This window comes from Thamnophis sirtalis, unplaced genomic scaffold (assembly GCF_051295495.1).
Source record: "Thamnophis sirtalis isolate CommonGarterSnake01/CBP01778 unplaced genomic scaffold, rThaSir2_p1.2 scaffold_12, whole genome shotgun sequence".
Classification (NCBI taxonomy): domain Eukaryota; kingdom Metazoa; phylum Chordata; class Lepidosauria; order Squamata; family Natricidae; genus Thamnophis; species Thamnophis sirtalis.
In genome coordinates, this window is record NW_028261392.1 from 711868 (window position 1) to 738267 (window position 26400).

The following is a 26400-nucleotide window of genomic DNA, read 5'->3' on the forward strand; positions in this document are numbered from 1 at the left end:
GAGATTTGAACCGCTGAACTGCTGATCTAGCAGTAGCCTGCAGTGCTGCATTTAACCACTGCGCCACCTTGGCTCTGTAAATGCTCTGAGTGTGCATAAAAGAAGGACAAGATACGTTCGTCAAGAATCCTAAGGTACAACATTGAATGATAGTCATGGGATACCAATAAGCAATCAGGAAACGGCATCAATAGAAAGTGTAAGGCAGTGTTTCTCAACCTTGGCAACTTGAAGATGTCTGGACTTCAAGTCCCAGAATTCCCCAGCCAGCGAATGCTGGCTGGGGAATTCTGGGACTTGAAGTCCAGACATCTTCAAGTTGCCAAGGTTGAGAAAGACTGGCGTAAGGATGCACGCGAGAGTCCCGCAGCTGTGGGGGCTCCATTCCTGGTGGAGAGCCACTTGTCTGAAACGGCGGAGGGGGCTGGACTAGAAGACCTCCGAGGCCCCTTCTTCCTGCCCTTCCCTTCTTCTTCCCGACCTGCCAGGGCGGCCTGAGCACGTGCTCCTCCCTCCCTCCCGCGCCCCCTCCCTCCCTCGCCCGGAAGACTCCACCTCCCGGCGTGCCCCGCGGCTACTTCCGGCCCCTCCCAGGCGCAGACCGGCTGGCAGGCCCAGGCATGGCGGCCTTCGTGCTGCTGAGGCGATGCGCGCGGAGGGCGCCGGGACTGCCCCGGCTGGGCTGCGGAGAGGCCGCCGCGGCAGGTGAGGGGAGAGGCCCGGGGGAAGAGGAGGAGGAGGAGGCCAGCCTTCTCGGGTCGAAGGGCGGCCGACCCCCGGGGCAGGCAGAGGGCCCCCCACCACAGGGGAAGGGTCTGTGGGTGAGGGGGCTGCGAGGGGGGCTGTTGCGTGGGGGGGGCGGTTGAGGGACCCCCCCCGTCTGTGGGAGGCGGAGCTGCTTCCCCGGAGGGCCCCGCAGCCTCCCCTGCCCTTCCCGGGACGCTATTATGGGATGTCCCCGGGTCTCCTCAGGTAATCCCGGCCTGCCCGCGAAGGCCCCGGATGCCTCCCTGAGAGGCTTATAAAGCCAGGACAGCCGGGGGATCCGGGGCCCTGCGTGCCCAGTTCCTCCCGGCAGGAACGACGGGGCAGCCGGAGCCCCCCCCCTTTCCCTCGGGAGGGGCGCAGAGCAGGCGGGGAGGGGAGGGGGAGAGACGGGGTCCCCCCCCCTTAGAAGAAGCGCCCCCACCCCCTCAAAGGCCGGGCACAAACCCAGGCGGTCCTCGACTTACGACCACGATTTGACAGCAGGGTCCAAGCCCTTAAGGGAGCTTTGCCCCACTTTCTTACCACGGTCATTAAATGGATCGCTGGAGTGGTCAGCCAGATGGTTGTTCAGGGGGCAAGACGGCTTCCCCGTTGACTTGGCTTGGGTCACCCAAGGGGATCCTGTGAGCCTGGAGACGCCAAGACCGTCGTAAGTGTGAGTCAGCTGCCAAGCATCCAGGTTTTGATCACGTGAGCCTTGGGGATGCTGCAACGGTCGTTAATGTGAACAAAGGTCATAAGTCACTTTTTTTCAGCGCCATTGTAACTTCCAGCTGTCCCCAAATAAACTCTGGTAAGTCAAGCCTGTGCATGCTGAGGGCTCCAGACCTATGAAAGTGGAAGAGTTGATTGCATAGGGATTATTATAAAACCACAGCGGGGAATCACCGGCTCCTTTGCCTGGCAGGAGATGTTATCACCCTGGTTTACCCTTTCCCTGTTCGTCTCGGGGCTTCTGGTCTTAACGCCAGGCACTGGCAAGGACCAGCCTTCCTGTTCTACGCGAACCCTTCAGGCCCTTTTTTTTTCAGGGAAAAAGGTTTTCTGGCCCTTTGAGAGACACGTTTAGGGCACCTGCGGTTTATGCGGTGCCAGTAAAGGCTTCCTTAACTACTTTCTGCATCCGTTGTCCTTCTGCACAGAAAAGAATTTCAGAAGTTGTGGGAGCTTCATCCCTGGAGGCTTTCAAGAAGAGGCTGGGCTGGCATCTGTCAGAAAGGGTGCAGGGTCTCCTGCTTGGGCAGGGGGCTGGACTAGAAGACCTCCAAGGCCCCTTCCAACTCTGTTAATCTGATTTTTTTTAAAAAATTATTCATCAGGCTCAGCTCTGAAATTTTTATAATTTAAGTACAGGGAGTCCTTGACTTATAACAGTTCGTTTAATGACTCTTCGAAGTTACAAAGGCATTCAAAAATATCGACTGATGACCATTTTTCACACTTAAGACCCTTGCAGCGTCCCCATGATCACCTGATCAAAATTCAGATGCTTGGCCACTGACTCATTTATGACCACCTGACAAGCGAAGTCAATGCAGAAGTCAAATTCACTGAACAACCCTCTTACTAACTTAACAACTGCAGTGATTCACTTAACAACTGTGTAAAGAAAGGTTGTAAAATGGGGCAAAATTCAGTTAACAAACATCTTGCTTAGCGACCAAAATGTGGGCTCAATTGTGGTTGTAAGTCGAGGACTGCCTGTAATCTCTGCCGCTGTGAGTTCTAACAAAATCCATTACAGGTTCTTGATCTTAACTGGCATTGTTTCTTCCTGAAGTATTGAATAGTGTCTGGATGTGAAAGTTATTTTGATATCAGACTGGTAAGTGTAATGTTCTTATCTATTTCTGGACGGCCTGCCTACCCAGACTGCTTTTTCCCCACTTGTAGGTCACTTGGAGAACCTTGCTTGTCTTAACTGTTCCTCCATGAGGCTAATAAAAGACTTGTAAGTACGAATCTTTGTAACACTATTACGAGTAACCTGCTTATTTGGACATTTGACAGAATGGAGGATGCATCTGAAAACTACCTGTGTCTTATAAATAGTTGGATGTATACATGTTTGTAGTTACAAAAGACTGAAACATCCTTTGAGGTGTGGCTTAAAGTTTAGCCTTCGATTGGTCGGTGATGCTTGTGTGGCTCCTTTACCTTTTTACAGTACGGAAATTGGCTTTTCTCTTTAACGTCTCCATTTCTGTTCACTTGCAACTTCCCAGATTCATCCGGTTCTGTTTCCTCCCTTCTCAGTGGAGTCTTCTCTGTTAAGTCTTCTCATTCATCTCCATTATTTTTATTTTATTGTTTGTGTTGGTTATCGAATGGGGTGTGCCTATATCGACAATGTTTCTTATTAAGATGGAAGATAACTTATTTTATAGGCAGTACAGTTTAGTCAGTAGTGTTTAACTAAGGGATTTTGTTTTGACTTTGATGGAATATAACTTCTGGCAAAATGCAGATGTTCATATGCTCACACAGATGATGTGGGAGATGTGTCCACATTTATTCCAGAGGGAGGAACTCTGGTCTCAGCTGGATTTCACCTTAGGTTGATAAGGGGGGAAGCCAGGCACTGCACAGGATTTTGCTCATCTTTTCCTAAGGGGTGTGGACATATTTTGGGTAAATAACATGCCTGCCTTAAGATTGTTGGTCTATTTTGTCTTAGTACGGACAGGTTTAAATTTGAACCATAAAGTTGTTACTGTTTTAAGTATTTCTTAACGTGTAGTGCAAAGCAAGAAGCAGAATAATTTTGAAATGTGCTTCCAAAAGTCCAATCCAGAAAAAAAATATGGTAAAGCAATTTTGCCATCACATACACAGGAAATGAAAGTGTGGTCCTCTATATATTTGCAACTTCAGACTGTCATCATCTTAGCCACATGGCCTACAGAGGTATTGGTGGCCTAAAGGATTATTAGTACTTTGCCTAGTAGTATCCGAGAGTGACAAGCTGATTTTCCCTCTCCCAGAGGATAGGAAGGATGGAAATAATGATCACTTGTTTGGAAGATTATAGAATTACAGGCAAGGGCGTTTACAGAAAGCTATGTGTTTATTTTCAATAGAAAATATTTATTATCCTGCTTGTACTATCTATAACAGAAATATTATAAGATAAAGCCATTATATAGAGATCAGAGGTTTATATCGGATGTTAATGACAAACCACAATAAAATATAATGAATAGGTATTAAAGCGATTATTCTGTAAGATTTATGCATCTTCATTTTCCCAGTGTGCATTTAAGAATATTTTAAAAAGGTTTGTTCAAAGAAAAAATAATAATTTCAAATAAGCCGTTGGAGTTAATCTCGTTTAGGAATGGTGATGATCAGTGTATCCTAAGTGTACATGTAAGATCACATAGTTATAGGATAGTTTACTACAACAGAAAACAATTATTTTTTAATAGAGGAGAAGGATTTCCATAGAATATAGAAATCTATAGGTTTCTTCCATGCAAATTATCTGGCTAGTAGCTAGGAGTAGGTGGAGATTTAATAGTGAAGTAATAGACTTGTGTAGACAGAAAATTTAAAAATGGGTGCGATATAAATGCACATATTTATATGCTGTCTTTCTGCCCATACATCAAATGTAAGCCATCTAGTTATTTAATGAAATGAATTGTGCATAAATTATATTAGAATTTCTCCCCCCCCCCCAAAAAAAGCTTTCATCACAGCCAATAAAGAGAGACCCTGAGATGTTTTACAATTATGGGTGCTTGTGCCTTTGAATTGCCATACAAAGGCCATACAGGTAGTCCTCAACTTATGACTACATTTTAGGCCAAATTTTCTGTTATTAAGGGAGACTTGGATTAAATAAGTTTTGCCCTATTTTACAACCTTTTGTGCCACAGTTGTTAAGAGAATCACTGCAGTTGTTAAGATAGTAACGTGGTTGTTAAGTGAACCTGGCTTCCCCATTGACTTTGCGTGTCAAAAGATCGCAAAAGGGGATCCCATGACTCTGGGACACTGCGACCGTCATAAATATGAACTAGTTGTTGCCAAGGGCCGAATTTTGATCACCTGACCATGAGGATGTTGCAAAAGTTGTAGCTGTGAAAAACGGTCATAAGTCCCATTTTTCAGTGTCGTAACTTTGAACAGTCACTAAGCAAACTGTTGTAAGTTGAGGACTCCCTGCTCCTGATCTTGTCCTCCCTATTTTCTCTCTCTCCCGCTGATTCCCATGCCTGCCAACAAAAGCCACGGGCTCAACGTTCTATTTTAAAAAAAAAAATAATAATAATCCCAAGCCCAGTCCTAAAATTATTCCCACCCCCACCCCCCCGCCGCCTGTAGCCTCATAAGAGGCAATTATAGATTAGTGGGAAATCCCAGAAATGTTCTTCCAAGAGACGAGAGAAAATGCCAGGAAAGAATTGAGTCACGTCACAAAGAACCAGTGAGAAGAGGGCAGCTCCCTTGCCTGGCTCTGCTTCCCCGCTGGACTCTCTTGGCTCACTCGACTCGGGGTGTGTGTGTGTCTCTGGGCTGCCCAGGGTCCTCTGGGGTTTCTGCTGCTTCTTCCATCGCCTGCATGGCTTTTCTTGTCCAGATGGGAAATGTTTTCTCCGCTGCTGCTGCTGCTCCTCAGAAATTGGGTCCCCCTCCTTCTCTCCCCTCTTTGGCAGCCCCCGGAGCAGAGAAGCCCAGTCAACACCGGCCTCCCTTTTAGCCCGGCTACTCCCAAGCCACCTCTGCTTCTGCCAAGAGGCTTCCTTCGCCCCAGCCTCCCATTTCGGCTGGGCAAGAGGCTGTCGTTGCGACCATCCCTGACGGGGGCATCTCCTTTCAAAGGGAGGGCCTTAAGTGAGCCGGCCTTTGTTCCTGGGGGATCCTGCAGCCCTGCGCTCAAGTTACCCTGAATCCCTGAGAATTGCACCAAGCAGAAGTTCCTTCTCCCGCTCTGTGGAGAGGGGTTTTGCTCCCCCAGACTAGCCTTATAGGTAAGGGGTTCCTTGTGGGTCTCCTCTCTTAAGTATAACTTAAGGAACTCTAGTTAAGTAGCCTAACTAGATCCATTTAGTGGTGCCGGGCTAGAAAGTGTGAGGCTGCGAGTTCAAATCCTGCCTTAGGCATGAAGGCCGGCTGGGTGACTTTGGGACAGGTCCTCTCTCAGCCCAACCACCTTACAGCGTCGTTTTTGTGGGGAAAATAGGAGGAGGGAAGGTATTTTGGACATGTTTGTCTTCCTTTGTCCTTGAACCCAGGCAAAGCAGCTAAGGTGCCATTTGCTTAGGGCAATTTTTAGTTTTTGTGGGACTTTCTCACCAAACACTTTTTCTTCAGGGTTTTGGTGTAGCCTCTTGCTTTTCTGCTTGAATGTCGAAGCAGTAAACTCAGGATTTCTAACCCTTAAGCATTTTCCCTTTCGGTTCTTCATTTCTTCCCCTTTATCATGGCGCTTTGCGTTTTCACAGACTCAGTTGTGCATCAGCGGTGTGTATGCTTAGGAACATCTAATTATATGCGTGCTTTGTGTGACTGAATCATAGAGTTGGACTGAGGCTTGGGTCCAGTCCAGCCAATAGATTGCAGGGTAAACATGTAAACGAAGGCATCCTCAGCAGTTGACAGCTTCTGCCTGAATGTTTCTTCCCCTCTTCAGCCAAGCCATTAATACCTCTGTTGAATAGCACTTCTATCAGGACTGAAACTTGGGATACCCTCTCTTCACGTTTGGTGAGGAACCCCTGATCGGCACTCCTTGACAGAGATTTTGGGGTCAACTATGTATCCACTTATTTTGGAGCCCCCACTTAACTAGCCGGTCAGAATGTCGTGGAGAACTTGCCAGATGATCTGCAAAGAGTCCGTCCGTCCTGTTTTCCCAGGATGAGAGAGTCTCCTAGTGAGGAAAGAGGCTTCCATTTGTGGAGAACAAAGGGAAGATTCTCAAACATGCAGTTAGCTTCTGGTGGGCCCACTTAACTTATGGCCACTGTAGAACTAAATGGGATGAAAAGTATAACGTAGACTATTGATATTAAAACCTGCTTTTTCTCTTACAGGCCTGCCCGTTTTAAATATTGCACTAATATTTCACCTTACGTTTATTGTACAAAAGATAGCTACGCTTGGACAAAAGGATCAGAAAAAGGGCAGGGGGCAGCCCTGAGAGCGTTTGACTCCCAGTGGCCCTCTCCCCACAGGGGAGTTTCGGGGCCTTGTTTGGTTACAGTAAGGAACTGGCATTCTTCAGCATCCAGATACGATGACTCTGTCGTAGAAAAATCCCTGAAGTCCCTGAAAGACAAAAGCAAGAAGTTGGAAGAAGGGGGCCCCGTTTATAGTCCAGTGGTGGAAGAAACCGTCGTTAAAAAATCCATTGGGCAGAAGATTGTCGATGAGGTGAAGCATTACTACCACGGCTTCCGGTTGTTGTGGATCGATTCCAAAATTGCCGCCAGAATGCTCTGGCAGATCCTTCACGGCGGCTCCATGACCCGCCGGGAGCGCAGGCAGGTAATACTGCCCACAGCACTCTTCTTGGGAGGGACACCAAGGAGGAACTAAAATATTAACAAGCCCTTGGAGATACTTTAATGTTCAGAGAGGGTCACCTGCGACGTTCAGTTCTGGTACCCAATAAATGAAACACTGGAACTAAAGAAATTACAAGATGCGAAGAAATAGCCGGTGGCCTGCCTTCGTTTTCCTTTTGCGATAAACCCAAGCATTCTCTTTTTCTTTGCAGTTCCTTCGGATCTGCGCCGACCTCTTTCGCTTGGTCCCTTTCCTCGTCTTCGTCATCGTTCCCTTCATGGAATTCTTGCTCCCCGTAGCTGTGAAGTTGTTCCCCAATATGCTTCCTTCGACATTTGAGACCAACTCCAAGAAGGTAACCATTACAGCGGAAAGTATTTGTAGGAATGTAGAAAAGAGTGGTCGTATCCCTGGCTAAAATTCCTGCTGACCTGCACACCTCAACAGGTGGTCCTAAGTGTTTCAACCCCCTTCCCCCTGCTAGGTGGCCCATGCTGTCTGCAGACCCCCCCCCATCCCATAACTCTGGGTTCATTTTTGTTAAAGTGGGCTTACTGTTCAAAGGGGCACCGCGGAATAAAGGATTGGCGTGTCCTTCACTTCGGCCAAGACCTAGGGAAGTTGGCTTCAGAAAACCCACATGTGAAGGGCCTTAAATCCAAATGCGAAAGAACTAATGTTTAGCCAGAGGACTCAGAAAATACCTTGATGAAACAGTTGAATTCATTTAGATAATCATATGCAAAGCTGCAGGCTTGCAGGCTTAATCGGGAATAAACCCATTTCGTGTAGCTCGACTTGGTTCCCAATAACTAGAAGAGCTTACATAAGAATGCTGATAAATAGTGTATTCCTCCAATATTTAATAGTGTCCAAAGCGGATATAACAGGAAATAAATGTTTAACGCCTAGAGCAGTTTTCTATTAAAATGCTTTTCCCCCCTTATTAGGAAGAGAGGTTGAAGAAAGAACTGAGAGTAAAGCTTGAGGTGGCTAAATTTCTTCAAGATACTATCGAAGAGATTGCCTTAAAAAACAAAGCAGCTAAAGGGAATGCCACCAAGGATTTCTCAACCTTCTTTCAAAAGGTACTTAATTTGTCTTGAAAATTTAAATTATGTTGTCACATTTTTATCACTAGGTTTCCAAGCGGAGAATAATAGACACGCCTGATATACAATAGTTAACATTTCTCAGAGTAAATCCTTGTCTTTCTGAGGAAAGAGTTCCAGGGAGCGTCTGAAGACTTTATAGCGCACCATTTCTAATTTCAGATACGCGAGACTGGTGAGAGGCCGAGCAACGAAGAGATTTTACGGTTTTCTAAACTGTTTGAGGACGAGCTGACCCTGGACAACCTCACACGGCCCCAGCTGGTTGCTCTGTGTAAACTTTTAGAGCTTCAGTCAATCGGGACAAACAACTTTCTTCGCTTCCAGCTAATTATGAGGCTGAGGAGTATCAAAGCAGACGATAAAGTAAGGGGGTCTTTTTTCTCTACAGTTTATTTAAAGAAACTGTGTTGTGGAAAAGAAAAATAATTTTAGAATCACGATGTATGTGGTGCGGAAGGAGGGCTCAAGCGGAGAATGGTTGCGACCCATTGTTACAAATGAATGGAGCTATTTATTATAACAATTGCTTCTGACTATTTGGAGAATGAGTTTCTATGCACTGTAGCTGTTCATCTTTCGCCCTCTCTAGCTGATCACTGAGGAGGGCGCGGACAGCCTGACGGTAAAAGAGTTGCAAGCAGCCTGCCGAGCGAGGGGCATGAGAGCCCTCGGGGTCACGGAGGAGCGGTTAAAGGATCAGCTGAAGCAGGTATTTCATCTGCCGTAGGAGTATCGGAAGGCCAAAACTCATCCTGGATCCTGGCAGGAACAATTAACACACAGAAGCGCTGGGAATAATTCTTCACGGGAGAGAATGGCTCAAGGACCAGCAAGGCTCTGCTAAAAACTGCCAGGGTTCAGTTCTGACTCGAGTTTGAAATGTTGAACTGCGGGTGATGTGTCTGTATAGCTAATCATGCATGTGGCTGTGGTGGCACAAACATCTTTAAAGCCAGAATGGGAGAAAAAAACACCACACATTGCTTATTGAAGAGAACACCCCAAACTTTCTGTCTCTGCTGGGGGAGGCCTGGCTCCTGCAGACATTCAGATTTTTAAGCAATAACCCAGAGAATATAGTTCTGTCTCTCTGCTTGACAATTCCGATCTCTATTTTGATGCTCGTCCTTTGATCAAATCTGGAAGGAGATTTTATCAAAGGAATGAGCTCTGCTGGTAATTTTGGGAATTTGCATTGCACGCTAAAACTTTTCACAAACTCTCGCTTATGAAATCTATAAAAACACAATGGAATACTCAAGATGATGGCATCCCTAGCAACTTAATACTCCCCCCCCCCACCCGAATTTAGAACTTTGTGGAACAGCTAGATTGCCATAGTTTTTGGCACCCTGGACTTGATAATTTCTGTCCTTTGTGGGTCTGTTTTCAGTAATATTTGAATTATGTAGTATAGTATAACTGCTAATACTATTCCAACCACGATCTTGTGCTATCCAAAAACCCTACTTTGAGAAGAGATGTTGCTCTGGGGCAAATTATACACTACCTCTATTTCAGTTTTTAATTATTGTATCTCCCATTTTGTGTGTCCCACTTAGAAACAATATTGCCAGTTAAGATCTAATTTCAACACCCCCATCCCTCCCCCAAAAGGCCTTCTTTTAAAGGGATAATTGCTTTAGTATGGTCTCTGCATCAAACCAAAAACTTCTAATATTTTATCTTTTAATTGCAGTGGTTGGATTTGCATCTGAATCAAGAAATCCCAACTTCGCTGCTTATATTATCCAGAGCGCTGTACCTCCCAGAAACTTTGTCTCCGGCTGACCAGCTGAAAACGACTTTGCAAATTCTCCCAGAGAATGTGGTATGCTTTCCTTTACACGGCCAGCTTTTGTCTACGAATTTGCGGTCTTGGAAGCAGTTGGGCGCGTTTGTAGCGTTAGGAATTTTACACCTTTGGGGGGATACGTTGTTCGGTGTTCCACATCCACACTTTCATCTGACTTCTGTGTTAGAATTCTTTTGGTCATTTTGGAATACATTTTCACGTTATTTCATGTTTGGTGGAAGTCTGGTTGTTAAAGAGCCGTTTGTCTATCTTTTCCGTGGACACCGAGACAGAGTGGATGGAAGAAGGCTTAGCTCGCCGTGATGGAAATGTCTGAGGTTTAGCAGAGCTGATCTCGGGGACACTAAAAATACGGCTGGACAAGCCGTGATATTAATTGGTCTCTCCACGCAGAGATTATGTCTCACCTAGACAATTAGTCCACGCTCTTTTCTGCACGACATCTGTTCTCAAACTCTTCTTCACCACGGACCCCCCTCCAAAGGCCTTTTGTGGCCCCCGAGGCCCCCAGGGCTCAGCTCAAGAGTTACATCACAGCATTTCTTTAGGCTTCCACAGGCCCCCTGGGACAGCACCGCAGCCCCCTCAGGGCTCCATGGGCCACAGGTTGAGAAGCACCGCAACATCCAGAGAACCTATTCGTTCATATTCCCTCCAGGGCATTTACGTTTATCTTAAAAGTAACGGAGGAATCTGATTTATTTTATTCGGACATTCGAGAAAGGCAATAGATGTAGACGGACTTTTTGATCCACTTTGAATGTTGACCTTATTGCTCTTATATGTGGCCGCTTAACATGCTTGGCTCTGGGCTGGAGGCTGCCGATGTTGCAGTCTAGTACAGGTAGTCCTCAGTTTATGACCGTTCATTTAGTGGCCGTTCAACGTTACCACGGCACTGAAAAAAGTGACTTACGACTATTTTTCGCAGTTATGAGCATTGCAGTAGCTCCATGGTTACGTGATCAAAATTCAGACACTTGACAGCTGGTTCACACATGTCTCGGTTATATAACTTGTGTAACTTAACCCTGACTTATGTCTCAGTTAATGACATCAGTGTTGGGCTCAATATATGGCCGTAAGTGGAGGACTGCAGGGTTTCCCCCCCCCCCCCTTCTGGATTATTCTCTTTGCATCCTGTTAGGTGGCTTCTCAGAGCTTCTGGCTGGTCTCCGTTGGGGGTGATGAAAATAGGATTAGGTTTCCTGTGTTACAGATTGCCGGGACTGGCTTGTTTGCTCTGCAAAGACAAATCTTAGTATCCTCTAGGACAGTGGTTCCCAAACTTGGCAACTTTAAGACTTGTGGACTTCAACTCCCAGAATTCTCCAGCCAGCAGAGCTGGCTGGAGAATTCTGGGAGTTGAAGTCCACAAGTCTTAAAGTTGCCAAGTTTGGGAACCACTGCTCTAGGAAAGTCCTCTTTCCCTGTACGTATACATTTTATTTCCTTTTGTTTTTCCAAATAAAAAAGGCAAAAGAGGCTCAGGTGAAAGCGGCAGAAGTCGAAGGAGAAAAGATTGACAATAAAGCCAGATTGGAAGCGACTCTCCAAGAAGAGGAGGCCATCAGGAAAGAACATCACGAGAAAGAGCTGGAAAAGCTTTCCGAAGCGGCTGAGAAAGCCAAAGAGACTCTTCACGTGGCGGAAAGGGTGAGTAAGGAAGGCGTAAGGTTTTGAGGAAGAGGAGGCAGCGACATGGATGCCATGCTGAGAGCTCTTGGAGGAAGGGCAGGATGTGAATCCTCCAAACGAAGCAAAGAGAGGAAAGCCAAATAAGGCTTTGGGATTCTTCTTCCAAAAGCCCTCGTGGAAACTCCATGCATCCCTCTAGCAACCCCCAGTGTGAAATCCTCTGTTTAAAATGTGTCTAATTGTTGTGTTTCCTGTGTTCCGGAAGGAGGTGATAGTAGATCTGGATTCCTCAGCTCTGAACAAAGTCTCTCTAGATGCCACTGCTGAACGAGAACCGGCAAAAGTGAATGTAGCCCTGCAGTCAGAGGTTTTGACAGATACGGCCCCGGTATTGGAAGGCACGAAGGTAACACGTCAGGTGGGCGGGAGGTGACCACCAGGTCACGCTGGGAGGCTCAGCACAAATCCTGCAAGGGGAATCGGGAAGCAGTTCATGGCTGCTCCATCCAGAGGAGCTGATACATCCCATGATAAGAGATACAGAGAAGGCTCAGGCTGATTGGATTCATTCCCTGCTGGTTACTTAAGGTTCCAGCTCCAGTACTTAAAGTAAGCTGGGCAGCCTGTGGCTGATAAAAACCGGGCTACCTGAGATAAGAGTATCAGCACCGCCGTGAAACAAAGATAGAATTTGGAGCACAATCTTAAGAAAAATGCAGGAGAAGTCAGCTTCAGTTAAGCTGCTTAAAATGAAATCGATCACAGTCTTCCATAGCTGCCAAGTAAAAGTAGGAGAAAGGCCATTTTATCTATTGCTGCTCAAGGAGAATAACGTTTAGTAGCTGTACACCAACAAAGATATCAATATTTAGTCCTATATGAATCTTTCAGACTCCTGAGGTTTTTGCCTCTTTATGTTCTGGAAGAATTGCTATCAAGGTGCAATTGGAAAAACTAAGGACACTGACATGAAGATCCGTGTGAAATGGGCAGAACCAAAAACGGGCTCCATTGTCTCTCATCAGTCTCTGATCTCTGGAGCATAAACATTCAAAAGGGAGGGTTTTTTTGTTTTACATTTTCCCTCCTCCAATGAGCCAAAATTTTCCCTTCTGTGAGCAGGGCCTGTTATCTGTGAAAGGTACTTGGCAGGTATTAACGTTTATGTCTGGGTTTAAAGAGATTTGGGACTCTGCTTAGACCAGTCTGTCGTTCCCTATCCGTACTGTGCTGCTTATGGGGAGTGGGCTTGCCCCTGCCTCACTCTTGAGAAAGTAGGAGGTCAGGAGGTGTAAACCCCGGGAAAGAGAGCTTCTTGTAAGGATCTCTTGCAGTTCCATTTCTGTTGGAAACCATCCATGCTGTGAGAGTAAGAGAGCAAACAAGGAAAAGTGATGGGTTGGCCAGGAGTTAAGTATAGTTAACAAAACCTCTGTCTCTAGTTGTACTAAATCTATTTTTAGTTGTAAAGTGGCAGAACGGGGGCGGGGGGGGGGCAATTGGCCCCTGAAGTATTGGCCTAAGTCACTCAGACTGAACTTCTGAGGAAGCAGGTAGAGAAGAGATCGCATTGTGCCTTTCTCCAGCTGATGATGCAGGAGGGTCCAGAAGTGGGAGTTCAATAACCCTTATTTGCCCAAGAGACTGAGTCAGAGTTGAAGCCACGCCTCCAGCTTCCCCTGCTGACTTCCAATTCCGACTCAGTCTTGCCCAAGAAGACATGCATTTTTTCATTGCTGTGAGTTAGTATTTTAGTTTTAGTGTTATTTTCCTTTAAGTTACCTTTTTCTCTGTTGCTTTGACTGATGGATGGTGGGGGACTTGGCTCACAAGTTCTTTTTCACCATATTCGGTTTGTGTCTGAGACAATTAGAGCCGGGAAGCCTGTTGGAGGCTTTTACCGGAGGTTTCTTACTAAGGTGCTGCTGGCTGCGCCGGCTATCGGGACTTTGCTGCGGTGTTCTTTCACATTTTCCCATTGTGGTCGCCTATTTGTGAGCTCCCTCAGAGGCTCTGACTTGCCGCTTGTTCTCAGAGGCAATAGCGGGCTGCCAACGATGCGACAGGCGAGGGGAGTGCAGTCAGAGTGCTGGTACTTCTGCAGGGCTTGTGGCGAAGCAGGACGGCTGATCCGGAGCTCTCGGGGCTGTTTTTTCCTTGCCGGGAATACCAGACTTGGTTGCATGGCTTTCCACGTGAATACAGAACCTCATGGTGGTGGCCATTTTGGGGAGGATCTCATGGCGGTGGCCATTTTGTTGGTGGCCACAAGGTGGTGGCCATTTTGTTTGCACCTTTTTCAGCCACGTGGCTCATTGCGATTGCCGGTATCTGTGGAGAAGGTCGCAGATTGAGCAGCAGTCGCAGGGCCTGGTTCTAGTGTGTTTTTTTTTCTTCACATTTACGATGACCGATTCCCCCGGGGAATGGTCCCCTCTGGAGCGGTGCAGAAGGGAAAGGAACATGCTGCTCCTTCCAAAAGCTCCAGGAAGAGGAAGGTTTCCTCATCAGATCCTCCAACCCTGAAAAAGCAATCTACCTCCAAGCAGGGAGGCAAAGGGGCAGGGTGGTGGAGATAAGCCCTCCCCCTTTCTAAGGGCGGCACCACTCTTCCCCCCCGAGGCTCTCTGGTTCCCCAAGGGCCAGTTCTATTTCACCACCCCTTTCGGAGGTGGAGGACATGGATGATGAGTGGCAACCTTTGCTTGCCTGGATGCTGCCCCCAGATTGGATCACAGGCATAAGCTGGCGCCCAGGCCTGGGCCTGGCAATACTGTGGGTGAGATTTGGCCTCTGGCTGGAATTCCTCTCCATCCCCCCTGTGTGTTCAGGGAGCTGGGAAGGCTCACCCTGACCACGGATGCCAGCCTTTATGGTTGGGGGGTGTTGCTGGGTACACAATTGGCACAGGGCCGCTGGTCCCCTTCAGACCTTACTCATAACATCAGTTGGCTGGAATTGCGGGCGGCTCATCTGGCCCTCCGATGCTTTCAGGCCCTTGTAGAGCATAGACACATCCTGCTATTGGCAGACAATGTAGTTGCAAAGGCGCATGTAAACAGGCAGGGAGGCCCTCATTCCAGGGCCCTCTGGGCGGGGTCTCAACGTCTCGGATTGTGGGCAGAGAGACACCTGCTGTCCATCAAGGCAGAACACATCTCCGGGGAAGCAAATCACCAGGTGGATTGCCTGAGCAGGGCCACAGTGGATCAGGGCACGGGTGGATCCCAGGCACCCATCTCTGCCTGCTATCCTGGAATTTCTCCAGGATGGGCTGGAGGGGGGCCTGTCCCATAACACCCTTCATAGGCAGGTTTCGGCCTTGTCCACCATCCTGGTGCTGGACGGTCAGGAGGGTCTGAGCCACCATCCTGTGGTGAAGAGGTTTTTGAAGGGGGCGGCGAATCTTCGTCCCCCCCCATAGTTCACAGGTTCCCATCGTGGGATTTGTCCACAGTTGTTCTGGCACTTATGGATCCCCCCCTTTGAGCCCCTGAGAAAGGTCTCCCTGCAGTTCCTGACCTTGAAGGTGGCCTTCTTGGTCGCCATCACATCTGCAAGGAGGATGTCCGAGCTGGGGCCCTGTCGGTCAGAGAGGACCTCTGTATTAATTAAACGTTTTTTCTATTTTAAATTTTCAAAAGAAATACAACAAAAAGAATCCTCCTTCTTTACATACTGTAGAAAGTCTGTCAGTTGTTTATAAAAAGCTTTCGTGTGTCTTTTCCACTGTCGTCACAAAATTTGTATTAACTCAAGTATTTTAAATCAGATATTTTTATACATATTACCATCATCATACCTCCATTTTCATTTGACTATAATGAAATAATGACAGGATCCAGGTTGTCCCCTTCTACCATCACCATTTGTCAAGCACTATTGGCTCGGTGCCTTTGCGTCTGCCGTAAGGTGCTTCAGGGGGTCCATGCTCCCTCGGGTACCACGGACCAATGAGTTCACGCCCTAGGGACTGCCGCTTTGGTATGTCCCACTTCTGGACCCTCCTGCGCCATCAGCTGGAGAAGGAACATTGGTCCTACCTGAACGTTCTTCTCAGTGTGGCGCAGGACGGTCCATATCCCCCCCCCCTGTTTGTTGTGTTAGATCCAGGGTCCCGGGGCTATTTATGCTGCGGGGAGGGCCTGTTCTTCTTGTGTGTCCCTAGTTGGCGCTGCGCCTAGTCAGAATTGGAAGTCAGCAGGGGAAGCTGGAGGCGTGGCTTCAATTCTGACTCAGTCTCTTGGGCAAATAAGGGCTATTGAACTCCCACTTCTGGTCCCTCCTGGGCCACGCTGAGAAGAACGTTCAGGTAGGGCCAACGTTCCTTTCCATTGGAGGTGGGTTGTCCATTTGGGTTCACATAATTTGACAGCCGTGGGCACAAAACAGTCCCCCGTTCTGCAGAATTGTGCCTGTCAGAGAAGAAGTTGCCACTTTGTGGGGCTGAGTGTGTAAGGGCCATGCGCTCTTCCGCCAGCGGTTTTCTGGGAAACCATCTCAGGCGTGTTATGAAGCGAGGCTTGCTTCCTTCCGAGGTCGTTTGTGCCTCCTGCGTGAGCCTTTGCTCTCTTTGGAAAGGAGATAATCTTGACTTTTACTATAATCCCTCTTTAATTGATCTTCTTTCCCAGAGCCTCCAAAGCTCTCCTGGCTGTGAGACTTTGGCCGGGTGGCCCAGTTAGCCACTGAAAGTGGAGTCACCCTAAGCGGATGAGCGGATGAGGTTTCCCCAGCAACCACCGGGACCTTGGATGTAAACATTAAACGGAAGTGGGAGAGCAGGCAGCTTCCTTTAACTTCCCAGGATTTGATAAATGCCCGTTTATCATAGCAGATGACTACTTAGTAAGGGTTCAATAACATCCTCAGACTGGGGCAGTTATAAAAAATCCAAATAAGGGAGGATCTCGCCTCTGGCTTCCTCCAGAGAGAAATTTCTCCAGGAAACAGAATCAGATGTGATTTATTATCAGTGGAAGCTGTGTGTAAAGGTTAAGGACCCCTCATTTGTAGGATGCTGGTGGAAAGTTCTTGACTAGAAAATCAACAAAAGCATTGTCAAATTGAGAGCCATGTTGGTGTGGGATCAGGCTAGGAGCTGGGAGACGGGGAGTTCTAGTCCCATCCTAGGCACAAAGCCAGCTGGGGGGACTTGGACCAGTCTCTCTCTCTCGCTCTCCCCCCCCCTCTTGCCAAAGGAGGCAAACTCTTTTTGAAAAACCTTTGCAAGAGAACCTTAGGGATTTATGTTCGAGGCAGCCTCTGAGAATCGGACGCGGTGGAAGGAAAGGGGAAAAAATAGTCGCTATGAGACCGGTTTCGCAAACCGGACAGAATATTTTCAGAGTTAATGTAGATTCACTTTTTCTGCTTCATTTTGTCAGCATCTCTTGGTAAAATATTTTAGCTTAAAGTTACCTAGATCTGGAATATGCAGGGTCCATGTTTTTAAAAATTCAGCTGTCTAGTGTTAATATAGGCCTTACTCTGTTTTGTATGCTGTTTTACTTCCTAAAAAGTTCACTTTAATTTGGGTGTTCTTTCGGTGATACCGGTTTTTTTCCCCCTGGGATGCTAAGAAATTATATTAGTAGCTTATAACGCTGGCACGGATAAAATGGTTATAATGTACCTAAGCAAATAATATAATTTATTACAACTTTTTCCTGTCTCGCATAGTGCGCTGCATCATAGCGTAGCACACCTCATAAGGTAGACAGTTTGTAACTCAGTCTGTGAAAGTTTGTAGTGCAGACGGATGCGGGAAAGGCAGAAGAAGGTAGGTGGATTTAGCCGTAGCATAAAGTAAGTTTGTCAACTATTTTTGCAGTTTAATGAAAAATCCAGGTGTTCTAGCTTTACCCAGATTTATATAGTATTTGTGGGTAAATAGAACTTTTTTTAACATTCACTTGAGTATTTGTTGTTTCCACAAAAATTTGAAACATCGTTTTGCGGACTGTAAAATTTTATTAAGTCAGCAGTCTTCTGGTCTTCAGTCTGCTCTGACTAAACTGTACTTGTTGCTATTTTTTTTTCTCAGTTTCTCCTATTTATTTTCTTTTTGCTACTTTTTTTGTACCGGGACTGCCCCGCCTGGTCTTCAGTGACCAAGGAAGTTGCTCATAATATTTGTCAGGATGATTGGCACTTTCTGTTCCTGCCAAGGGCACCTTCCAAAGCCCTGCATAAGGCCACAGCAGAATCCCTCCCCCCCCCGCTTCCTTGGAAGCTATGCGCCATCCCCAGTCCCTGCCGGGAGCTTCCTTCCTCTCCCGGAAGGGGTGGGATCCTTCTCCACCTGCCCTTCCATTCTTCAACCGAAGGGAATGCTTAATTAGGGCAGAGCGTTCTTCCTCAAATCCATCCGCTCGGTCGAATGAAAGGTGGCTCCTTTCCTCTTCACATGTCGCCCGCCGAACTAAACCTGACGGGGAGCCAGTTTGGTCTAGTGATGGAGGCACCAGGCTAGGAAGAGAACTGGAGACGGGGAGTTCCAGTTCTGTCCTAAGCATGGTTGGGTGACTTTGGGCCAATCACCAGGAGACAGTGAGTTCTAGTCCTGCCTTAGCCATGAAGGCCAGCTGGGTGACTTTGGGACAATCCCTTCCTCTCAGCCCAATTCACCTCACCGGGTTGCTGGGTTGGGATACATGGAAATGATAAAGCCGGGATACAAATCCACAAGATAATTCTCTTGGATGAGCCTGCGGGTGGGGAAGAGGTCTCCTACCTGACTGCATCAGCAAAGCCCCCCTTCCTAGCCTCTGGGTGAAAGCACCTCCCCCCCCCCCCCCCGGCTGCTCCTCTCCAGAGTCCCGTCTGTCCCCTCCGTCCTGCTCTTGGGACACCCTCTGAGCTTGGGGGTAAAGCAGCCGTTCCCTTGGCCCAGGGCCCAATCCTCCGGGCGTTTCACCGGGTGCAGGTGCCTCAGTGAGGTTAAGGGGCTCCCGGGGCTCCCCCAGGTCCATGGCATAAGGCCAAGAGAAGCCCTGGGCTCCACGGGGTCTCTTCCAAATAATAGCAGTAGACTTATATACCGCTTCATAGGCCTTTCAGGCCTCTCTAAGCGGTTTACAGAGAGTCAGCATATTGCCCCCAACAACAATCTGGGTCCTCATTTTACCCACCTCGGAAGGATGGAAGGCTGAGTCAACCCTGAGCCGGTGAGATTTGAACCGCTGAACCGCTGAACTGCTGATCTAGCAGTAGCCTGCAGTGCTGCATTTAACCACTGCGCCACCTCGGCTCCGTCCATCCCTATCTATCTATCTATCCATCTATCCATCCATCCATCCATATCTATCTATCTATCTATCTATCTGTCTGTCTATCTATCTATCTATCTATCTATCTATCTATCATCTATCTATCCATCCATCCATCCATCCATCCATCTATCTATCCATCCATCTATCCATCTATCCAGTCAGCCATCCATATCTATCTATCTATCTATCTATCTATCTATCTATCTATCTATCTATCTATCTATCTATCTATCTATCTATCTATCTATCTATCTATCTATCTACCTACCTACCTACCTACCTACCTACCTACCTACCTACCTACCTACCTACCCATCCATCCATCCATCCATCCATCCATCCATCCATCCATCCATCCATCCAATAGCAATAGCAGTAGACTTATATACCGCTTCATGGGGCTTTCAGCCCTCTCTAAGTGGTTTACAGAGAGTCAGCATATCGCCCCCAACAACAATCCGGGTCCTCATTTTACCCACCTTGGAAGGATGGAAGGCTGAGTCAACCTTGAGCCGGTGAGATTTGAACCGCTGAACTGCTGATCTAGCAGTCAGCTGAAGTAGCCTGCAGTGCTGCATTTAACCACTGCGCCACCTTGGCTCCAAATAATCAGGGAGGCGTCAGTGAAAATCCAGCCGGAAACCACCTGGGGATAGTAGCCCACCTTCACTCAGTTCTCTGAAAAACACGAAATTGTAGTTTGTACTGTAATTGGGAGTGGAGTCAGAGAGGCAGGCAGGGGCCACTCGTACCTGAGCCCATTCTTTTCTATTTATAAATAGACGGTTGCACGTTACGCAGAGCGAGTCTGTGAAACATTGAGAATCATATACCCGTCGCAATTGATCTCCTCCTGAATATATCTGGCACGGTGAAGATTTGCGCTGCATTCATGGGCTGGCATCCAGAGAGACCCTCCCTGTAGCATCCCTTGCCCCTCAACCCCCTCTGGCTCCTGGATGTCCCGTAGAGCCTCTTGTATCATGTCTGTTACACTAGGGAAGGAGGATGTGGGGGACAAGGGAGGCCGAGCGCTCTTTTTCCCTCTCCATTTGCTCAGGGCGAAGAAATAACAAAGGAGGAGATTGACATGCTAAGCGATGCTTGCACGAAACTGAAGGAACAAAAGAAATTGCTGACAAAGGAGAAGGAGGAACTGGAGGACCTGAAGGATGATGTGCAGGAATACAGCGAGGTGAGGCCGGAGGGGAGGGCAGGGGGCCGTTCTGAAGGAAAATGGGCGCCAGCCGTCAGTTGTGCCAGGGGGCTCCTATTCTAGGTCTCCCAGCTCTGATAGCGGGGAACAGAGATCACGCACAGCCCCAAGAGACTCCGGGTTTTGCTCGGTTATGAACGGCAGCTCTGGTGGCCTTTTTGCTCAAAATGCAGCCGCCTTCGTGTGTTTCTCTCAGTGCTTGTAGATCCACACCACAGGGCGGAGCAGAGTCACCGGCCCTATTGGCTCCCCTTCAGTCCTGGGCCTCGCCCCCTCGCTCAGCTCTGCCAGGCTGAGAGGCCGGCTGAGCATCTGCCACAGGCACAAACAGCGCCTTGCGTCTTCGGAGGACTGAGAGGGCCCCAGTGGCTCTCCTCTCCCCCTCCCCTCTTCAGTATCCAAAGGTTTATGGTCGCCTCTTCCGTCCTTAGGATGTGCAAGAAATCCAGGAACTAACTAAGAGTGGACCAGAAGAAATAGTGGAAGAATCCAAAGCCAGCAAGAGGCTGACTAAAAGAGTGAACCGGATGATCGGGCAGATCGATCGAATCATTCAGGAGTTGGAGACAGACCAAAAACCCCTCGGAGAAGAGCCGGGCGGGGGTCCCATTGGGTGAGTGGTTGGGAGTGCGGCCGAGGGAGGTGAGTTTTCATCCTCGCAGTCCGTTCAAGGAAGGGTCTTTGTTTCGTTGACCAGGCTTTGAGGAACAAAACATAGGTTGCCCTCGTCTCGGAGGGGCTCCTGCTTCCCTCCTTTCCAAATCCAGGTGGCAAATAAATGGGATTCCCACCGGAAGGAGCGAGATGGGCGGGTTGTACAAAGGCTCTGACTCTCGGAAGTAACCGCTTGCTTCACTACAGGCTGCGTTTCCCATTTAGGGAGAACCTCATCAGCATACAGGATCTTATTAACGTGATGAAGCAGCTCCAGGAAATCCCCGAAGGGAAACTCAACAAGCTGGCGGAGGCCCTGGATGAGAATAAGGACGGCAAGATCAACATAGATGACGTGGTCAAGGTGAGCCCACTGAGCAGAGGGTCTGCCTGCGAATCGGGGGGGGGGAGGGCTGCCTTGGTGGTCCTGGGAGCCCAGCAGAAGCTTCCCTCAGCCGACTTTGGACCACACCGAACTTTATGCTGGGGTGTGTCCCGAGTTGTGCCTGCGTAGTGTAACGTGGCAGCGTGGATCCCTTCAGCTGTGCGGATCTCAGTTCCTAGAAATATTTATGATTAAGGATGAAGGCTTCCTGTAAGGAGAAAAGCCGGTGCTCCTGTGTGTTTGTCCGAGAAATAACAATATCCATTCATGGGAAGCGCCTGTTTCTTTTGGAAAACGCCTTTTGACATTCTTAAACGGTGGCGTTTTCTGTTACTTTGTGCTTGAGAAAGGCAGAATTTGGGAACAAACTTGCTGCTTAAGGCACTTGGTTCGTACTTTCGTATTCAAGCTTTTCAGAAATATTTAGGAAGTAAACCGAAGCGGCCCACGTTATAATCCTCGCCTTTTCAAATGCTTGCCTAGGTGATCGAACTGATTGACAAGGAGGACATCGATATCTCCACCAAGCAAGTAGCAGAGATCGTGTCGCTGCTGCACAAGGAAGAAAAAGTGGAAGAGATGGAGAAGACGAAAGAAAGCGCAGAGAAGGAAGCTGCGGAGCTGAAGAACTAGCCTCAGCGGTTCAACGCTTCTTCCTCCTCCTCCTCCTGTGCAGCTGAGTCAGCACTTAGCAGTGGTGAGATGAAGCACCCGGGTATTTTCCCAACTAATCAAAGATAACGTAATTTTTGGGCCCCAGGGAGACAAGGGACCATTCCGTGCAGTGGAAGGGGCCTTGGGTCTTCTAAGAAACCAGCCCACCTTCTGCCGTGAGCTGGGTCCTTTTCTCCTGGTGTGTGGATTCAGCCCCTTTGTCTGCCGGTTGTGCTCTAAATCAGAAAATTCTTTGCAGTGCACAAGGAATCACTACTCCTTTTTAAACTATGTTACTTTTGCTTGTCATGGAGATAATAACGTTCTTCTTAAAAGTGAAAATCTCTACCGCAAAAATCTCCATACTGAAACCACTCAAAAATGGCTAAACCCAGGTGAAATTTGGTTTCTGAAAGTTTGGTAATTATTTTATGTTAAGACGTGTAGAATTGCACTGCAACCATAATTTAAAAAACAAAAACAAAAACCACCTCGAACATTTTTATTTTATTTGGCTTGGTTGATTTCTCAGTGTTAAAAAAAAGAGAAAAAGGTATTGCGCTATTTAACCCTCAATACAGACCATTTTAGAAAGGGTTGGAAGTCTCTCATCCCTCTATAATCCCATTAATCTTTCTCTCAGTTTTATCCATTGATCCAGTTTCACTCATGTATAATCTGGACTCCCAGAGTTTGCAGACCAGGCATCAATTGGCTACGAGGCAACTTTGAAATTGTGTAAAAGGAAAAAAAAAGGCCTACCAAATCACTGTTTATATAATAGGTGTACTTTAATCAGGAGATATTTTCTTTTCACCTTGGGTATGAAATAACTAATTCAACGTACTGGAAATATCATAAACATTGCCTATATAATCATGACCATTGAAGGCTGCTCATAAGTGTCTGCCTTAGTTCGCTTTTGATCTAGTCGGTTCTGCTGGTAGTTGCGCTAGGCAGAGTTTCTTAAGCGGCCTTTTAAAGCCTTTAGTGTGTCTGTGTGTGGTGGTGGTGGGGGGTTATGTTTTTCTGACCGGTGGAGGGGATTCCAAGTCTGTGGCCAGAAATGGAGGCTGATGAAATTGGCCGTGTTGAGCCTGAACGATTCCGTCTTCAATTCTGACGCTTGGGTTTTCTCAGGGTTCAGAATCGGCATTTGCATTGCCTGCCTTTTGTTGAGTTGCAAGACGAATCAACACCCCTGGTTTGATTTCTGAATGAATAGAAAATGTATTTCAGACCCCAGTTTGGAGGGATTGAAATTGCAAACCTTGGCCCTTCATAGATTTGTCCCTGTTTTCTAGCTGCCGCCTTAGTGCTGCTGATAGGCAGGAGGGAAACTTAGCCCATTTATTCTACACGCTCCTCTTCCCGTTGTGATAGGTGTTGGTTTTATGGGGACGTCACCGAAGCAGCCTCTGGTGACATGAGAAGTTCCTTTAAATACGTTTCCTTGTGTGAGGAGGAGGAGGAGGAGGGGGGGTGTCTGCAGCTGGATTTGGATCAAGGGGAAAACCTTCCCTAGCAACTTAAAAATCCCTGGAGGAGAGCAGCCTTCTTCACGGCAGGTGGGAAGGGGCGTCCTTGTTTATTGCCCGTTTATTCCTGTGACCAATTAGCGAAAGGGAGCACAACTGTCCTGTCTACCCCAGTGCCCACTTTGGATCCAAGAGGAAACCCCTGTTTGAAGGCAGAAGGAACGGTTGAGCCTTCTTACAGCTGCACTTCACACATTACGTCAGGTTGCAGCGGCTACATGATGCTATAAAGTACATTGGTCAAACCTGGGCACTTGCTGTTTGTTGCGGAGGATGTGGGAAGCCACACCCAAGCTAAACACAGCTCTTGGGAACAGTTGTGTGCATGCACAACTTCCAGAGGCATTGCAGGGATTACGTTCGTAATGGAGATACTAAGATTTCTGTGGTCTGGTGCTCACCTTGTGTGTAAGTTGATCTCTCTCCTGAAGGAATCCATGGGTGATCCCTCTCCATTCCCCGTTTCCTTTCTAGCTCCGCATTGCTACCAGCTTCCTTTGTCCAAACTGTGGCTGGTCATGTAGCCAGGAATGCAGTGAGGAGCTCTCATTTTGTGTAGTCGTTTTTGCAGATGGTTGTGCGTTCGGAGGGGCAACTGAACACAAGGTGATGGGAGATGGGAGCTACCCCACCTGCCCTTTGGCCATGATGGCGTTAGTAACCCAGTTAATCTTTTGGAAAAGAGAAGGGAGCAGCTGCAACTCACATATGTCACCCTTAGTTGCTCACAAGCGTGACCTTCAGAGAAGATTTGGGATCTATTTACGATGGTCTTGAGGGGGGAGAAGAAGACTTGCAGGCCCCTTTTCTGTCCTCTGGGGTGACTTTCAGTGCCTTTACCAGCGATGGGAATGTCCTCCTCCCATCGTGAAGAGAGAGAGGCAGAGAAGTCGGCTTCTCAACATGGTCACCTTGGTCCTAGATCAGAGGGCTCCCTCCGGCTGGCTTCTCTTGCATTCTAGCATCCGTAGCTTTAGCAGCAGATCTGAGCAAAGAACTTTTGTAGCTGATGGCCCATATCTTTTTTTTTAAAAACAGGGGAGCAAGTGGTGGGCTTCTTGTTTCACACATAGAAATTGCCAGAATTCTGTTTAAAACTTGAAAAAATCCAGTCTCAGCATCAATTCTGCTGACAGTTTCCATGAATTAACCTCCTGTCTCGATATAACACAGCTTTCTGCCTTTGTTTAGGACACAGAAAGGACAATGGATGCATAATCCTCAACTTTCTGTATTTATGGATCCATAAATTGGTGTTAGGAAAATATGCATACTATTAGGGAAACTATTTGCACTTTGTACATGTGTATAGTCTCACACACACATCTTTCTGGTGGATAAGGGTAAATATCAGTTGGATTTAAATGCAAAATTGTTGTACAGGATAAGGGAGCTGAAGGCATAAAAGAGGAAAGAGAGGTTGTGTTTTCAATAAACATTAATTTTCAGAAATAAAGTCTGAGAAGCGGTAACTGGTAACAATCTTCAGATGCAGAATATTAAACGTTTGATATTCATATTTCATATGGCAAAGAGCATTTACAAGCCTTCCCCCCCCTCCCTTTATTTCTGAAAATAATTGCGTTTATTTCTGTCCAGAACGCAGAGGGTTGTTTTGGCCCCGGGGTTGGCCATATTTTGATGTAGACCGTTGTGTTGATAGGCACAGTTTCCTTAGGTTGTTTTGCATAACTGGTTGAATCCAGCCGTTCAAAGCTCTTTGGGTCACTCCAGTGTCCCCCAAGAAGTCCAGGGATTTGGGGGCTGCAGACTAAGGTTCCGCCTTCCCTCCCTCCCCACAGATTTCTGCATCCAAACTGTTGCCTTCCATCTGTAGCTTCCGTTTTGCCAGCAAGCTGGAGGGGTTCACTTTCTCCCTTTCGGAGTCTGGAGCTGGAATTAGGCCTTTCAGAGCCCCCACCACCTCCCTCCCTCCCTCCGGGGAAGTCTTAGATCCATAGGCTTCCATAGGCTCCCTTCCCTGGCTGTTAAAATGCTCCCAAGGGCTGATCAGATGTTCTCCCGGTGCAGTGTGTGGTTCCATAAATATTCAAGGATGTCCTAGGAAAAACAACTGCTGAGTGAATTTTGTGATTAAAAAAAAAAAGGTTAAGAAATCACGGGGCAAATATGCTCCTTTTAAAGGTGCAACCGCTTTTTTCAATGAATTTTTTTTTAAGAAAAAGCATAGGATCAGAAAGCCAGATTTGAATCCTCCCTTGCCGAGAGAGAGAGAGAGAGAGGCTGGACTCTTTGGCTTCAATGAGCGAACCTTCAAGCTAAGAAAGGCCCTCTGAGTTTTTTTGAGAGTGGATCCTCCCCCCCCCCCCCCCCCCGCAGCCCTAGAAGGAAACTGAGGCAAGGGCTGTGTGTGTAAAACAGCTGTTCAGCCCCAGAGGGCTAAGGATCCAGTCAGGTGGGCCCTTCTACACTCCACTCGATACTGGGAGGGGCAGTATTGTTCCTCTGTCGAGATTTGAAATGGCAAATCAGCGATTTTTAAAAATACCTTAGCTGGCAATCCAGGCTTATAGATCCTCTCCTGTAGTAGCAGAGAAATTTCATGCTGTTTCCTAGATTGTTTAACAATTGGCACGAGGCAAAACCACCCTTGTTTTTTTCTAGAAGGGAAATTGGATTCTCTGTGGAAAAGAGCTTTGAACCATCACCAGTTATATAAGATCTGAGTTGAAAGACATTTCAGTGTGTGATGCTAGTGGTGCTTTGTGTTCAATATGTATAAAATCCTTTTTATCTTTCTAAGCTTAAATTATTATATAAAATACCACGTCATTAAAGAAAATAGACCATATCCCCTCTTTTACT

General features: G+C 47.4%; 1 protein-coding gene across 3 annotated transcripts; it reads left to right on the top strand.

Moving 5' to 3' along the window:
- The first annotated feature begins 596 nt into the window (after positions 1–596).
- Positions 597–25142, top strand: LETM1 (leucine zipper and EF-hand containing transmembrane protein 1). 3 transcript variants are annotated; one of them, XM_087726613.1, is made up of 14 exons: positions 597–705; positions 2662–2719; positions 6810–7263; positions 7496–7639; positions 8235–8372; positions 8559–8762; positions 8989–9108; positions 10099–10230; positions 11692–11871; positions 12119–12259; positions 20188–20322; positions 20775–20956; positions 21205–21361; positions 21866–25142. In XM_087726613.1, exons 1-14 carry the CDS (start codon positions 621–623, stop codon positions 22013–22015), a joined length of 2280 nt encoding a protein of 759 aa, XP_087582739.1. In that variant the 5' UTR covers positions 597–620; the 3' UTR covers positions 22016–25142. The 3 variants fall into 3 exon arrangements, with proteins under 3 accessions (XP_087582739.1, XP_087582740.1, XP_087582741.1); XM_087726614.1 differs by having other exon boundaries at positions 21223–21361; XM_087726615.1 differs by lacking the exon at positions 12119–12259.
- The last annotated feature ends 1258 nt before the right edge of the window (positions 25143–26400 follow it).

What these genes read in the sequence shown, in the direction of transcription:
- LETM1 (XM_087726613.1), top strand. Translation starts at nt 621, where the DNA reads ATGGCGGCCTTCGTGCTGCTGAGGCGATGCGCGCGGAGGGCGCCGGGA. An exon ending in CGGAGAGGCCGCCGCGGCAG is followed by an intron (nt 706 to 2,661) that starts GTGAGGGGAGAG and finishes CCCCACTTGTAG; the next exon opens with GTCACTTGGAGAACCTTGCT. An exon ending in TTGAGACCAACTCCAAGAAG is followed by an intron (nt 7,640 to 8,234) that starts GTAACCATTACA and finishes CCCCCTTATTAG; the next exon opens with GAAGAGAGGTTGAAGAAAGA.